Raw genomic sequence first — 13,127 nt, 5'->3', positions numbered from 1 at the left:
GCAGCTGAGCATGGGGTGGAGAAAGTGCCCAAAGCAATTGGCAGGCCAATCGGCAACTAACAAGGATTCTTCGGGGACCAATAATTGAAAAAGAGCACCAAAAAAGAAAGAAGGTGCTGACTGCTAGTGGAAATGGAAAATAGAGGAGTGGCAAGTATGTATGTCGTTTAAGCAAGGCTGCCTTGGTTTGTGGTGCCAAGTCAAGGCTCTAGTTCGCGTCAAGCGCAGAGTTAAACTGTATAAATATTCCCCGATCAGGGGTTCGTGCGACATCATCTCGCATGCGAAAGGTACCTTTTTGGTGGAATTGCGGATACGGGTGATATCCGTGACGTACGTCGCGTATAAAGCGATTCCCGGATCGGAATCCTCGCAGATGGGACCCATTAGTGGCAGGCCGATCAGTGTCCACTTTTGCGAATTGAGGTTTTAGGAAATGGGCCTTGCACGATTTACCGAGATTAAATTGCGATTTCCTTCAGGGCCGGGTACCCGCTCCGGGATCAGTTCACCAGGGTACTTAGATCGATACAAGGGAGGGTAAGAATGAACTAGGGTGTGTCCTAGATGGGGGAATGTAAGATTGAACTAGGGTGTGTCCTACATGCGGGAATGTAGAAATAACATGGTGCGTAGAACGGAGGTAGGCAGTCAAAAGAAAGTCAGATATTCGAGACCAGCCACCCTGGCCTGAATCATTCATCATGTATAGGATTACTGTGCGAGTGGATTTGGAATTTGTTTGACAGGTGGCAATGTTTACGGATTGAAACGTGCTGGGGGTACACTGTACTTACAAGAGTGGCAGTTTGGTACTGTCGGTGGATCCGGTGGGGTGGGGTCAGATTCAGCTCACCATTTTCCACATCTTCCATTTGACGCCCGCCTATTATTTCCCATCTCCCGGCTCTTCAGGTCGTGTGGGGAGCGGGGGGCGCTAAAATCGTCGGGACAAACCTGTTCACTCGTTACCCACTCCACTTGACCCATCGTGCTAATGCACCTCACCTCGTAGACGAGTGACGGAAAAAGCCCCAGCCCTTCTCAGACGGCTTTCTCCGGATCTTATGCGCACCGCCGTTATTTGGGATGCAGATGCTTTCCCCTACGCCTCCGCCTCAATCAAACAGTGCTGAAATGCTACCGCAAAATGAGGAGGGTTTGCCCGCATGTGCGGCCTTTCGCACGGTGGCTCCCGTCAACCAAAGGGAGCTGAGCCGGGGTTGATCTCGGGAGGAGCGGGAGCTAGTGGATACCTTTGCGTCACAGATCCTGCATGGTTCATACGCCATGCCCCGATCGGCAATGCCTGGACCTAGACATCCAACCCCGCGCGAACATTCACTGCCTATGCCGTGACTAGGATGTGATCGGACGGGTCGGTTCCCATGCCAATTGCTCGGCCGTTCGTCCAGCATTGTCCATTCGGTGCCCTGAGTACTCGCTACAATTGGCTACCACGGCGATGGTCCATAGCTTCAGCGAGCCCCCACAGAGAGAAGGCCAGGAGATGCCACGGTACCAAAAGAACATAATGGCTAGCCAGCCATCATTCGTGCACGGTTCAAATGTCGCGTTTTGTGAACTATACCTTTTGACACAGCCTACCGGGGTTAAGATGGAAGCCAGAGCAGCCCCTTATGCGCCTCGGCGGCGACCCCGAAAATCAGCCTGTCAATCCATTTACTTGTGACACCTTTCAGGTCCAGCTTGAATGGACCCAATTTTGCCGCTCCTCTGTGTTTACTGCTAAATAATACGGGTCTATGATGCTCAAAGTGGGTAGCCGATTAACGATCATTGTCATCGCCATGCAGCCTATCCTGCGTTGCTCCACGTTCGCCTCTCCACGTTCACTTCCACCAGGCTGGAACACGGGATAATTGGTACCAGTAAACGCATTTTCCGTATCGTGCAGCTGCCTTCAATTGGACTGTCTAGACCTGAAAAACGACCCGGTCCGGGCGCAGCCAATGCATGTTGAAACCTTGGAGGTGCCGGATGGAGGGGTTGACGCCAGTATGCTTACCACTGGGGAGTCTTTTGCGTCTTCGGCCCACACCTAATTGCCTGGGGCTTTGATCTTGCAGCTGATCAACACAATGGAGGAGTGGAGGAGGTATCCCGAGTCCACAGGAGCTAAACCTATCCCCACTTTTCCATACTCATGCAGTGATAGTGAGGTGAAGCTCCATTGCCACAAGCATTGTACCCAGCCCTCGGCGTATGACGAAAAAAAAGAAAAGAGAGAAAAAAAGCAATAGCATCAGGTTCGGATCCTACCCATGGCTCTGCTACAAAAAGCCTCGTGCCCCCCGAACACAGCACTCCCCTCTTTCTCCCTCATCTCCCATCTCCCATCTCATAATATCCCCTGAGTGTGCTATCCATCTTTCTATAGCCCTTTACCCGATTAAGCAGCGGGTTTGTGTCGACTACTGTGTTGTTTTAAGAGCTGTTGCTCAAAGAAAGAAGTTATCTCCGAACCTTCTCCTCCTGCCCGCAAGATCTCCACGCCTCCGAAAAGACATTCAGGACTGTCTACTGAAAACGTGTCCGTCCCTCCCACTATAACGAAGAAGATCAGAACAAACATTACCGAAACTACGCCTCTTATCTCTAAAATGGCTCCCGGTCTCGTCTCTCCCCTCCCGGGAAACCAAACCTCCTCCTTCTACTCCACTATGCCTGGTAACCACCGACAGGTGTCCGGAATATCTGCTATGTTCGACAATGACAGCATCTCGAACCATGGCCGCTCCACCCGCCGCGAGTCCACCATGCAGCGGAAGTACAATGGAGCTGGCAACTCCCATATCACTAGCGTCGTGCAGTCCCTGCACCGTCGTAGTGGCGACGAGCTTGGCGTTGATACATACGCTCTGATGAACACCCGGTACCAAGACATTCGTGACTGGATTCGGAACCAGCGTATGAGCCACCTGCCTGCCGAGGGAAGCAGCTATGACAAAGTGCTTGCCTGGGCCCAGCTGTTCATTGAGCGCCTGAACAGGTTCGATGAGAACATCCAAGGCTTTGCTGGAGACAGCTACCTTGCTGCGCAGCTGTCTTATGGCTACTGCTATATGCTGCTTCAGGTTCGTTGATATATGGTCTAAATGGAGTCAATTGGTCGCATACTAACTAGCTCTTGTAGCTTGGCAAGGAGAACGCCCCGGCGCTGATGGTCTCTTTTGGCTTCTTCTACAGCACCTCGTCCACTTTGGTTAACCTCCTTGAGCGGACCGAGCTGTTCGATGTCTCCCAGGATATCAAGGAGCAGCTCATCCTGGCTCTGGCTGACTTGGTTACCCTAGTCGCTGGCGTGTCTACCCACTTCCACCAGGCTATCAGTGGATTGACAGACGCTGAGGTGACCGTCAACATCTACGACACCTTCCCTGGCCAGATCCAGAGCTTCAAGGACCGCTGCTCCAAGATTTCGGAGACCATGTGGCGCCACCAGCTCGCCAAGGAGAACATTGACACCGAGAAAGGTAAGCCTCTTCAAATAAATTCCTACAAACGAACTTGCTAATCTGATATTATATTGAAAGTTTCCGTTGTCAAGTCCGTTCGTGGCTGGCTTGCCCCCGAAGACCGCGTCCTTAACCACCTCGCCGAGAACTCCTCCCAACTTGCTCATGAGCGTGAGGAGTTGACCTGCTTGTGGATGGGTCATTACCTGACTCGCTTCCTGAAAGACAAGAAGCAGCGTACCTTGTCATTCTATGGAAAGCCCGGCTCCGGAAAGACAGTCCTGGCATCCGTCATTGTTGACCGACTCCAGGAGCAGATTGGTGGCTACACCTACAAGAGTCTGTTTGTCCCCATCAATGCCCGCATCCCGGCCGAGACTACTGCCATTTCAATCACGAAGACCATTCTTCATCAGCTCTTCGAGAAGCGCATTGGCAATATTCAACTTCTGCAGATCCTTGGTGAGGCCTTCGAGCGTAGCCGCAAGACTACCGATGTAGCCGAGTACGAGAGCATTATGTGGACCGCTTTGCAGCGCGCTCTGGCTGCCGCTCTCCCCGGCGCTAAGGAGCTAGTCATTGTCGTGGATGGCCTTGATGAGTCCACCTGTAATGAATCCACCCTGTTTAAGAAGCTCACTGCCGCCACTGTTGGCGGTACTAACGTGAAGGTGATCACCCTCGGTGCTGAGAAGCATACCGGCGAGGGTATTCAGACTATTCCCGTCAGTGAGGAACGTATATACGATGATGTCTCTATTGTTGTGCGCTCCAACTTCCAGAAGCATAGCAAGATCTTCCGTGACTTGGGCGAGTTTGAGCAGGAGGCTGTCGTTGATAAGATCACTGAGGCTTCTCGCGGTTCCTTCCAGTGGGCCAAGCTTGCCACGAAGAAGGTTCACGCTGAGCACACCCCGGAAAATTTCCAAAAGACTCTCGATACTATTCTCAAGAGCCCCCCAACCATCACCGACTTTGTGACTTCCGCTTTGTCTTCTCCTGACGTCGCCGAGGAGGCTAAGCTGATGCTCCTGTGGCTTGCTACTTCTGATCGCCCTTTGATGATCAAGGAGCTCACCACCCTTGCCAATATTAATGTGGAGAAGCAGACCGTGTTGAACGAGAAGATTGAGCCCCTGAAGGTCCTCAAGCCTCTGGCTCCCCTTCTTTTCGTCCAGGATGGTCAGGTGTACCTCCGCCACGCCCTGATCCGCACTGCCGTGTTGGATATCTTCCACAAGGGCAAGCTTGTGCCGACCATCAAGGATCGCCACCATGATTTCGTCACCCGTCTCTTGGTCTACATCAAGAACACCATCACTGAGCAGCACACTCCTTCGTTGACTCCTTTGGACCCTCATGATACCAGCTCGCTGGTGCAGAGAAACCCTCTTCTCGACTTTGCTGTTCGGTACTGGCCTTACCACCTGACCCAGACCTCTACCTATACCACTGGTGGTGAAGCCCCTACAGCCAAGGAGTTCAGCAAGATCTTCCCTGTCTCTATCACTCTGCTGCTGCTCCAGAACACCCTCTGGCAAAATATCTCCACTCCGACGCTGTTGACTTTCCAGACTACTGTCACAAACCTGTGCCGTCATATCCTGACCCCCAATAATGTTGTGACTCTGCAGTCTCTTATTACCCTGGCTATCCTGCGTCGTGATATCAACAGAGCCCCCGAGGCCATCCCTCTATTCTACGAGATTGTCACTCTTAGCAACACCCTGCTTACCACCAAGCACGTTATGACTATGCAGATGGCCACTTTGTTCCTCGAGATCACCACTGAGCAGATCACCTCCAGCAAGACCGAGATCATGACCAAGCGCGAGGAGATTCTTTTGGTCCTGATCGAGTCCTACAAGATCCACTATGGTGCCACCTCTGAGAAGGTTGTCACTACTCTTCGCACTCTCATCGAGCACTACCGCTTGACCAAGGAGGAGCAAAAGATCCAGCAGATTACGATTCAGATCCAGACCATCACTGGCCAGTACGCGGGTGAGGATAACGACAACCGCGATCTCCATGTCCACCTCAAAGGTCACAAGCACCGTGGTGAGACTGGTATCAGCTTCGTCTTCGACGTCGAGGAGGATGAATCTACCAGCGATGCCTTCGACTACGAGGCTCTGGTCAAGCTGGCCCAGAAACATGTAGCTGAGGGCCGGATCACAGAAGCTGAGCGCATCTACGTCGAGATCTGGCAGCGCGCCAGCAAGGAGTGCCGTACCCAGTACTCTGAGCACTGGGAGCAGATTAAACTGAAGGCTGTTGTTGTATACACTCAGTTCCTTCAGACTCAGAAGCGTGAGACTGAGGCCTCCTCTATTCTGTCCTCCGTTTACGAGGAATACCGCTCTTCCACCACAACTGTCACCGAGAGCACTGCTTCTCACTTCCATCAGATTGCTAAGATCATGACAGCTGTGGGCATGTCTGCTGCTGCTCTGACCATTTTCAAGAAGGTCCAGCACCACTACCAGAGCACCAACAGCACACAGTCGTCTTCCTACTCCGAGGTCCAGCAGATGATCCAGCAGACTCAACAGCATGTCATGCAGTCGGCTAGCTCTTCTTCTTCTTCGACTGTGTCGGAGTCCGTTCTGGAGGAGATTGTCTATGAGGCCTCCAGCTCCAGCTCCAGCATCAGCCAGAGCTCTTTCACTGCCACCTACACTCTGGTTGAGCTCTATGTTGGTCAGCACCGCTGGAAGGATGCTACCCGCGTTGTCAAGAAGGTTCTTCAGAGCCTCTGGCCCTCGCTGTTTGCTCCTTCTATCCAGGACGTTGTTTTGCCTGGTCAGCACGTGGAGAAGTGCATTGAACTTGCTGAGCGCTTCAGTCAGTGCTACCACTACCGCCGTCGCTTCGCTCGCGAGGAGAACATTCGCATCCGCGTCTACCGTGCCGTCCGTGCTGCTAAGCCCGTTGATGACAAGATTCGCGAGCGCATCACTGCCGAGCTGGTTAAGTTCTACGAGAGCTCCTCCCAGCCCGACCTCGTCATCAGCACCCGCCAGGAGATCCTCGAAGATTACGTCAAGCACTACGGCCCTGATCACCCCATTGTCATCAAGACTCTGTGGACCCTGGCTAAGCTTACCCACCCTCGTCCTATCTCCGTGGAGTACTACCAGCGCATCATCCGTGCTCTGAACAAGGATTCGCCTCACTGCCACCCCGATGCCATTGAGCCTCTGATCCTTGTATTGACCGAGCTCTTTAACCAGAGCCGCTACACTGATGCCGTGTCCTACTACTCGCTATTGTTCACCACCTGGTTGCACGACCCCAAGAAGAGCCCCAAGTTCCAGGACACCAACTTCGTTCTGGACTTCTTCACCAAGTACACTCAGTGCCTCCGCAGCGTTCGCACTGATTACACTGTGATCCACAAGGTCACCACTGACTTCCAGTCCAAGGTCAAGGTCGTGTTTGGTGCTACCGCTTCGATCACCATCAAGGCTACCCTGACCCTCGCCAAGGTGTGCCAGGAGTCCAAGCGCTACGAGTCCACTGCCATCTCTCTCTACGAGGAGCTCCTCAAGATCAAAACTGACGAGTTTGACCACGAAGAGATCCGTGCCACTCTTGATGGCATCTATGAAGAGCAGACCTCCATCGCCATCAAGTCCGACTCAGTCTCCGATGAGATGGTCTCCCGTGCTTCCAAGATTCTGCGGAAGCGTGTTACTACCATCCGCGAGCAGCACGGCTGGGCCCACGAGGAGTCTCTGTCTCAGCTGACTGAGATGGTCAACTTCCACTACAAGCACAGCAAGATCGAGTCTGTCCTTGAGGAACTCAAGCAATCTACTGTGCACATCCTGTCCTCGGAGACTAGCTCGGTCGCCCTGGCTGCCGCCGCCGTCACCATTGCTAGTAGCTACATTGCCACCAACCAGGTTTCCAAGGCCACTGAACTGTCCCAGGAGCTGTATCGCCAGGTGATCATGAAGGATACCACCAAGATCAAGCAGTCCCAGTTCGACCTGACCACCAAGGGTCGCCAGAGCCTGATCTTCCTTGCCCAGCTCGAGCACAGCATTCGACACAGCAGCTCGACCATCACCGAGATCCTGGCCTCGCTTACCACTGAGTACGTGTACTTCGAGGAGTTCCGCAGCCAGGCCGTCTCCAAGACCAGCACCTTCCAGTCGGTCTCTTTGTCTGCTTCTCGCCTGTACCATTTCCTGCTCCGCAGCAACCGCCACAGTGTTGCTACCCGTGTCTTCGATGACTACGTTGCCTACTTCGTCAGAACTGAGGGTAAGCGCGTCAAGTTGACCGAGAACTCTCAGGTCAAGATCCTCCTGGTGACCATCCTGGACCACTTCAACACCCACCAGTCTTCGAACTTCGTCCGTTCGGTCGGTATCGCCGCCAATTACCGTGTTCTTAGCCTTCTCGAGAAGAAGAGCTACGATCACGCCGCAGACCTTGCGATCGCTGCCTTCCGCTACATTACCGCCCACGATGTGTACCGCACCCCTGCCATTGTCAAGTTCGTCTTCACCCTGGGTGTCTTCGTCACCGGCCGTACCATCAGCAGCAAGCCCGATGCCGCCGCCCAGAAGAAGCTCAATGGCATCTCCGCTGTTATCATCCAGGAAGTGCTCCACACCATCAACGACCTGAAGATCAACCTTGCCCAGATTGACCTGACCTACTTGAACATCCTGATCGGTCTCCTTGGAGAGCAGAAGGACTACAAGAACCTCGTCTGGCTCCTGTCTAGCCTCTGGAACAGCCGGAACTCGCAGATTAACTGGTCCCCTGCCATCACCATCCAGCTCGCCCGCCGCTACATCCTGGCCCGCTACATGGTCGGTGACGCCCTCAAGGCCTCCCGTCTCGCTGAAGATATCGTGTACAACTGCCGCCGCGTCAACGGCGCCCGCCACCACAGCACCCTGGAGATGTCCACCCTGCTGACCCAGCTGTATACCGGCATTGCCCAGCAATACCAGGCCGGCAAGGGCGGCCAGCACATGGCCAATAAGTACTACAAGAAGTCCGCCTCCGTGCATGAGAACCTCCTCCGTGTCTTCGTTGACTCGGACTTTGAAGACTTCGAAGACCGCCTTGACGGCTCCTTCAGCATGGACGGTTCCGCCGTCGACCTTGACCTCGCTGACTCTTCCAATGGCCTCTCCTCCGTTTCCGAGGGTGACCATATCCGCCAGCACCTGCAGCTTCTCAAGCTGTCCGTCCAGCGTCTTGGTGACTGGCCCAAGGACTACGTCGAGTATGAGCGTCTGAACGCCGAGATTTTCTCTGAATTCTCGCAAGATCTTTCTGGTGTTGAGGGTGTTGAGAAGTGGAACTTGAAGAGCTTCGGCTCGGGCAAGGCTGCTTCTGATGAAGATACTCTCAAGCTGGACTTCATCTCTTGGGAGCTTGAGCTTCAGCCTACTGAGGAGGTTGAGGAAGAGCTGTAAGAAAGTTATGTATTTGTTATACAATAACAATTTGTCTGAGATGGGAGTCTACAGGGCAAAATTGTCTTTGTTTGAATTGTTTATATAGCGTTTCTGTATAATTTGCTTTGATCTTTTCTTACACAAGAATTCATCTTTTTGTTCAACTATCACTCCTTGTTTGTAGTATCGGTATATACTAGAGACTAATTCTAATACAACCTAACCTCAAATCATGAAGGGCTGCGTGTAATTAAAGCAGGGTCGAGGACCTAGCCAATATAACGTCGAAGAAACAGTTTTCCCGTAACTCCTTCTACAATTTCCCTACTAATCTTGATCAGGATTTTTTTAGATACATTAATTACCGCGCTCAATAAAAAATTCGAACACCACCTAAAATATGACCGGAAATACAAGTCGTAGTGCATAATCAGTGACGATTTGATTGTCCTGATTGTCGTTTTTCTTCTTGTTAGGGGATAGCGTTTAGTCCACTCATGTAGTACTTCATGTATGATATTAATGTTCCAAAATTGGTCTTCATCGGCCAGAAGCCGCCTGGGTGCGGTAGTGCACCAGTCGATGTTCCTGCCCAGACGAGTGTCAGAATAAAGCGAATGTCCTGGAAAAACTTCAAAATTTGTAAATCATGTCAAGAGCTCACGAACCTCAGGGGATTTCTTTCCAAAAGATCTCTCAAAGCACATATGTTGATAATGGTTAAGTACACCCGTATTTGCATCTTTCTCGACGAGATATCTATTCAAGATCAACATAAATTAGAGTAGCATATCTCAAGGTACATACCGTCACTTACGCCTGTGGCTTTCCGTCTGGGCTTGAGGCACTTGGGATGCTAGGTTGTCCAAAGAGGGGGCGGCCTACAATCCCTTGGTTCCCAGAGGCCGTAGGTGCTGAGAGGGATCCCGGTGATGGCGAGCCAAAGTGGCTACCAGTTGGCTTGACGGTAGTCCCAATAGGAGCTGGGACTGGAGAATAGGCCGTAGGTGCTGGGAAGGATCCCGGTGATGGCGAGCCAAAGAGTCCACCAGTTGGCTTGACACTGGTCCCAAGAGAAGCTGGGGTTGGAGAAAAGGTCTGTGGCGTGGAAAATAATACGCTTGCAGGCATTTTCAAAGCATCTGCACTTTTGGGTTTCGTGTTACTAAAAGGAGATGTTTTCCCGGCATCAGAGCTACTTCCTCCAAGTATAGGTATGTTCTTGGGTGTTCCCAAATCCTGGTGCTTTGGTTTCTCCCTGTTGGTAGCAGAGGCTAAAATACCCTGTGAATGGCCGCTTTTGGAATTTCCTGGCAGTTTCAGCTATCAGAATCTTTCTTCGTCTCACTTTGGAACTACACACTTTGTTGAGGCTTGTTCACATGACCTGACTGACTGGATGTCTCTGACCGAGATGCCAAAGGTGATACTAATGTGGATTTTCTATTAGCTCCACGAAATCATCCTTACCATGCTGACATAGACGTACCAAAAGCAGGTCGTGGCGGCAGCGATGGTCCGTCGATTCTGAAAGCACTCAGAGTTTGTCTGCCTGCCTTCAACTTGCTCAATTCCTCATTGAGACGATTGCGATCCAGTTCCACACTGATAGGCTCTGCTGCAATGCCTTTAATTTGAGCATCGTCCATATCGATGATAGTTTGACCAGTGAAAATCTGCCCCAGGGGTCGAAGTAGACAATTCTCAATCGCAAGAATCGCAATATTATCAGTGAAAGTCACAATAGCGGTCTATGGAGGTTATTGTTAGAGGCTTCATATAATTTCACACTGTCCCGGACTTACGTCGTAGTAGGCCTGCATCTGATCGATTATTTCTGCTGCAGCAAATTGGTCACTGGATGACTGCAATTGCGAAGCCGCTCTTTCAAGGTCATTGGTATCAAACACTTTGTTAGGAGCATCTGGCTTCGCGAATAATGAAAATCCACCAAGACCAAGACCTTTTTTCAACGCCGATAACTGGCGCTTTTGACGTGATTCTTGGATTTTAGACAGAAAGTCTCTTCCCAAGGGCAAGGGATGGCCACCCTTTCTGTAGGAAGTCAACTCTTTGAGCTTTTCAAATAACGATGCTCGCAGTTTATCCATCTCCGGAATTATATGGTCGCTCATCACCGAAGTGTAGGTGTGTTGATCCGTTAGATGCTGGAGTACAAGTCCAACAAAATAGTTTACTGTACTCCAGACATCTGTCAAATGGCGTTCTGCGAGTTCTTCCCAAGGCTCAGACTGGTCACGGAACAACTTGCCCACGAGCACCTGGTTGGCATTTCCTGGAAGTTCGATGCCACGATTCTTGACTGCCTGCTCTTGAATTTGCTCCTGAAGAGCCTTTTCAGTGACGTATGTAGGGGACCACCCCTCCATATAAGGGTTGAAACTTTGCTGCTGGGGAGACTGAAAGGGGAAAACTGTCTCTGTTTGACGAATGATAGTCCGGCAGCCACGGATGCTTATTGCTTCTGCGAAGTTTTCGTTCATCTCACGAATTACTGCCCGCAGTCGACGGAAATCGTTGGTTTCATCGTTGGTTGCCCTCCGGTCACCGAAATCACCGAAGAAATCGTCGGAATACATTCCATTCAAGGCTTCGTGTGTAATGCGACCGAACCTGCTGCTTATGCCGACGAGAAAACCTCTCTGCTCTTTAACGCTCAACCGCGCAGTGCCCATCTTTCCTAGAGTCTGTTCGTGGTCCACGATTTTGCTTTGTATGTCGTGAATAAGATTTGGAAGTTCGTGGCGAACATGTTTCAGCAAAACATTGCTCAGGCGCCGTCTTAGGCTGTCGATTCCCACAATCTCGCGAGAAAGTGAAGCCCATCGTCCGTGACCAAAAACTCTCTTTCCAGTTCATCACGCTTATCATCTGATTCGAGACGTGTTTCAAACTTCCGATTTTGAAGTACGTGCCATCCGAGCTGCAGCTGGATCTTCTCATTCTTGATGAATTTGATCCAAGTGTCTTCCCCATCTGACCCTGGAGACACCCGATCAGGATGGGTCACTATTCCAAGTGTTCTCTCATGCTTTGGGTCGATCTTTTCTGCCAAGTTCAAGACCTGCTGAAGATGATAGTCGAGATTTGCGCTCATGACAGCCAGAATGATGCTGCGAGGATTCATCATGTATTTTTTCGTCAATTCTCGAACCGTAATCAAACCCTCCTTGCTTTGCTCTTCACTGAATGAGGTGTAGAGCCCGGGAAGATCCACCAGAGTCAGTTCTGGCTTCTCGGGGCCGGAAATCTCGACCTTGAGAACATCATCGCTGAAATGTGTTGAACCGCCAATTCCCATGCATTCTTCGGCCTCCTTGATCAACTTATGAAGGTCCTCGGTAGCAGAGAATGACTGGGAGCTGAAAGCTCGGAGTTTTTCTTGCTCGTCTGGGTTGGTACGCGAAGAACCCGGTTCGATGGATACTTTAACTCTGGCTTGTGGGTTGCGACGAAGAATTACTTCAGTGGCAAAACGAGTGCAGACATTGTCTTTGGCTGGGAATCGCACCCGCGAGATAGCTTCAAGGACGGAACTCTTTCCGCTCGACTGACTACCGCAGACGATAAGTTGAGGTAGCTGAACAAGGCCACCAACGCCAAGGTTGCGCAGCTCATCGATCTTGTCTAATAGTTTGGACTGCTCCCCCTGCAATTGATTCAACGCGTGGTCTTCACTAGATGTCGACATTGCTGTCAAGGGTATTTGAGTAGTGGATTTGAACTGTAATTGGATAATATTTCGAACGACGGATTTCACCGACTCGATTTCTGGCTCTTAGGGATCTTTTTATTCATGGGGATTTTGAAGCACACACTTTCCGCCCCCATTTTGAGATCCTCGCAATCACAACTAATGTATGAGGCCATCTCGCAGCACAGCTAGTCAGAATCTCCAGTATCCATGGCGCTAGCTGATGGACCAACACAGCCTCACATTGTTTGAGATCAAACCAATGAAGACTTAGCCGCTGGACCGACCCTAACGTGCTATCTTATTGAGCGAGTCATGAACCGCATGGGCCCAGGCGACGGAGGTTTCATCCATGGGTAACACCTGCGAATTATCTCCACTACGCCCAGAACAAAAGTACCGCCATGGGCCCGCCACTACGGTTGAGGCGGCAGTGTTCGTATTGACGAGGAATGACAAATTCCGCGATCCGTATGCGGAAATTCACCTTGATTGGGATGCCTT

General features: G+C 51.3%; 2 protein-coding genes across 2 annotated transcripts; one reads left to right on the top strand and one right to left on the bottom strand.

The window, feature by feature from the left end:
• Positions 1–2,624: 2,624 nt before the first annotated feature.
• N7443_003075 (NACHT domain protein) lies at positions 2,625–8,926 on the top strand (the record flags this gene model as incomplete). Its single annotated transcript, XM_056883131.1, has 3 exons — positions 2,625–3,098; positions 3,158–3,497; positions 3,558–8,926. 3 exons carry the CDS (start codon positions 2,625–2,627, stop codon positions 8,924–8,926), a joined length of 6,183 nt encoding a protein of 2,060 aa, XP_056744972.1.
• Positions 8,927–9,380: 454 nt separating this feature from the next.
• On the bottom strand, positions 9,381–12,620 carry N7443_003074 (dynamin family protein; the record flags this gene model as incomplete). The annotated part of the gene is made up of 6 exons (XM_056883130.1): positions 9,381–9,530; positions 9,577–9,667; positions 9,726–10,218; positions 10,398–10,659; positions 10,714–11,638; positions 11,731–12,620. The coding sequence occupies 6 exons, from the start codon at positions 12,618–12,620 to the stop codon at positions 9,381–9,383; spliced, it is 2,811 nt and encodes a 936-aa protein (XP_056744971.1).
• Between the last annotated feature and the right edge of the window lie 507 nt (positions 12,621–13,127).

This window comes from Penicillium atrosanguineum (assembly GCF_028827265.1).
Source record: "Penicillium atrosanguineum strain IBT 20685 chromosome Unknown utg000002l_segment0_segment0, whole genome shotgun sequence".
In the NCBI taxonomy this organism is placed as follows: Eukaryota; Fungi; Ascomycota; class Eurotiomycetes; order Eurotiales; family Aspergillaceae; genus Penicillium; species Penicillium atrosanguineum.
This window is presented reverse-complemented; position numbering and strand designations above follow the sequence as displayed.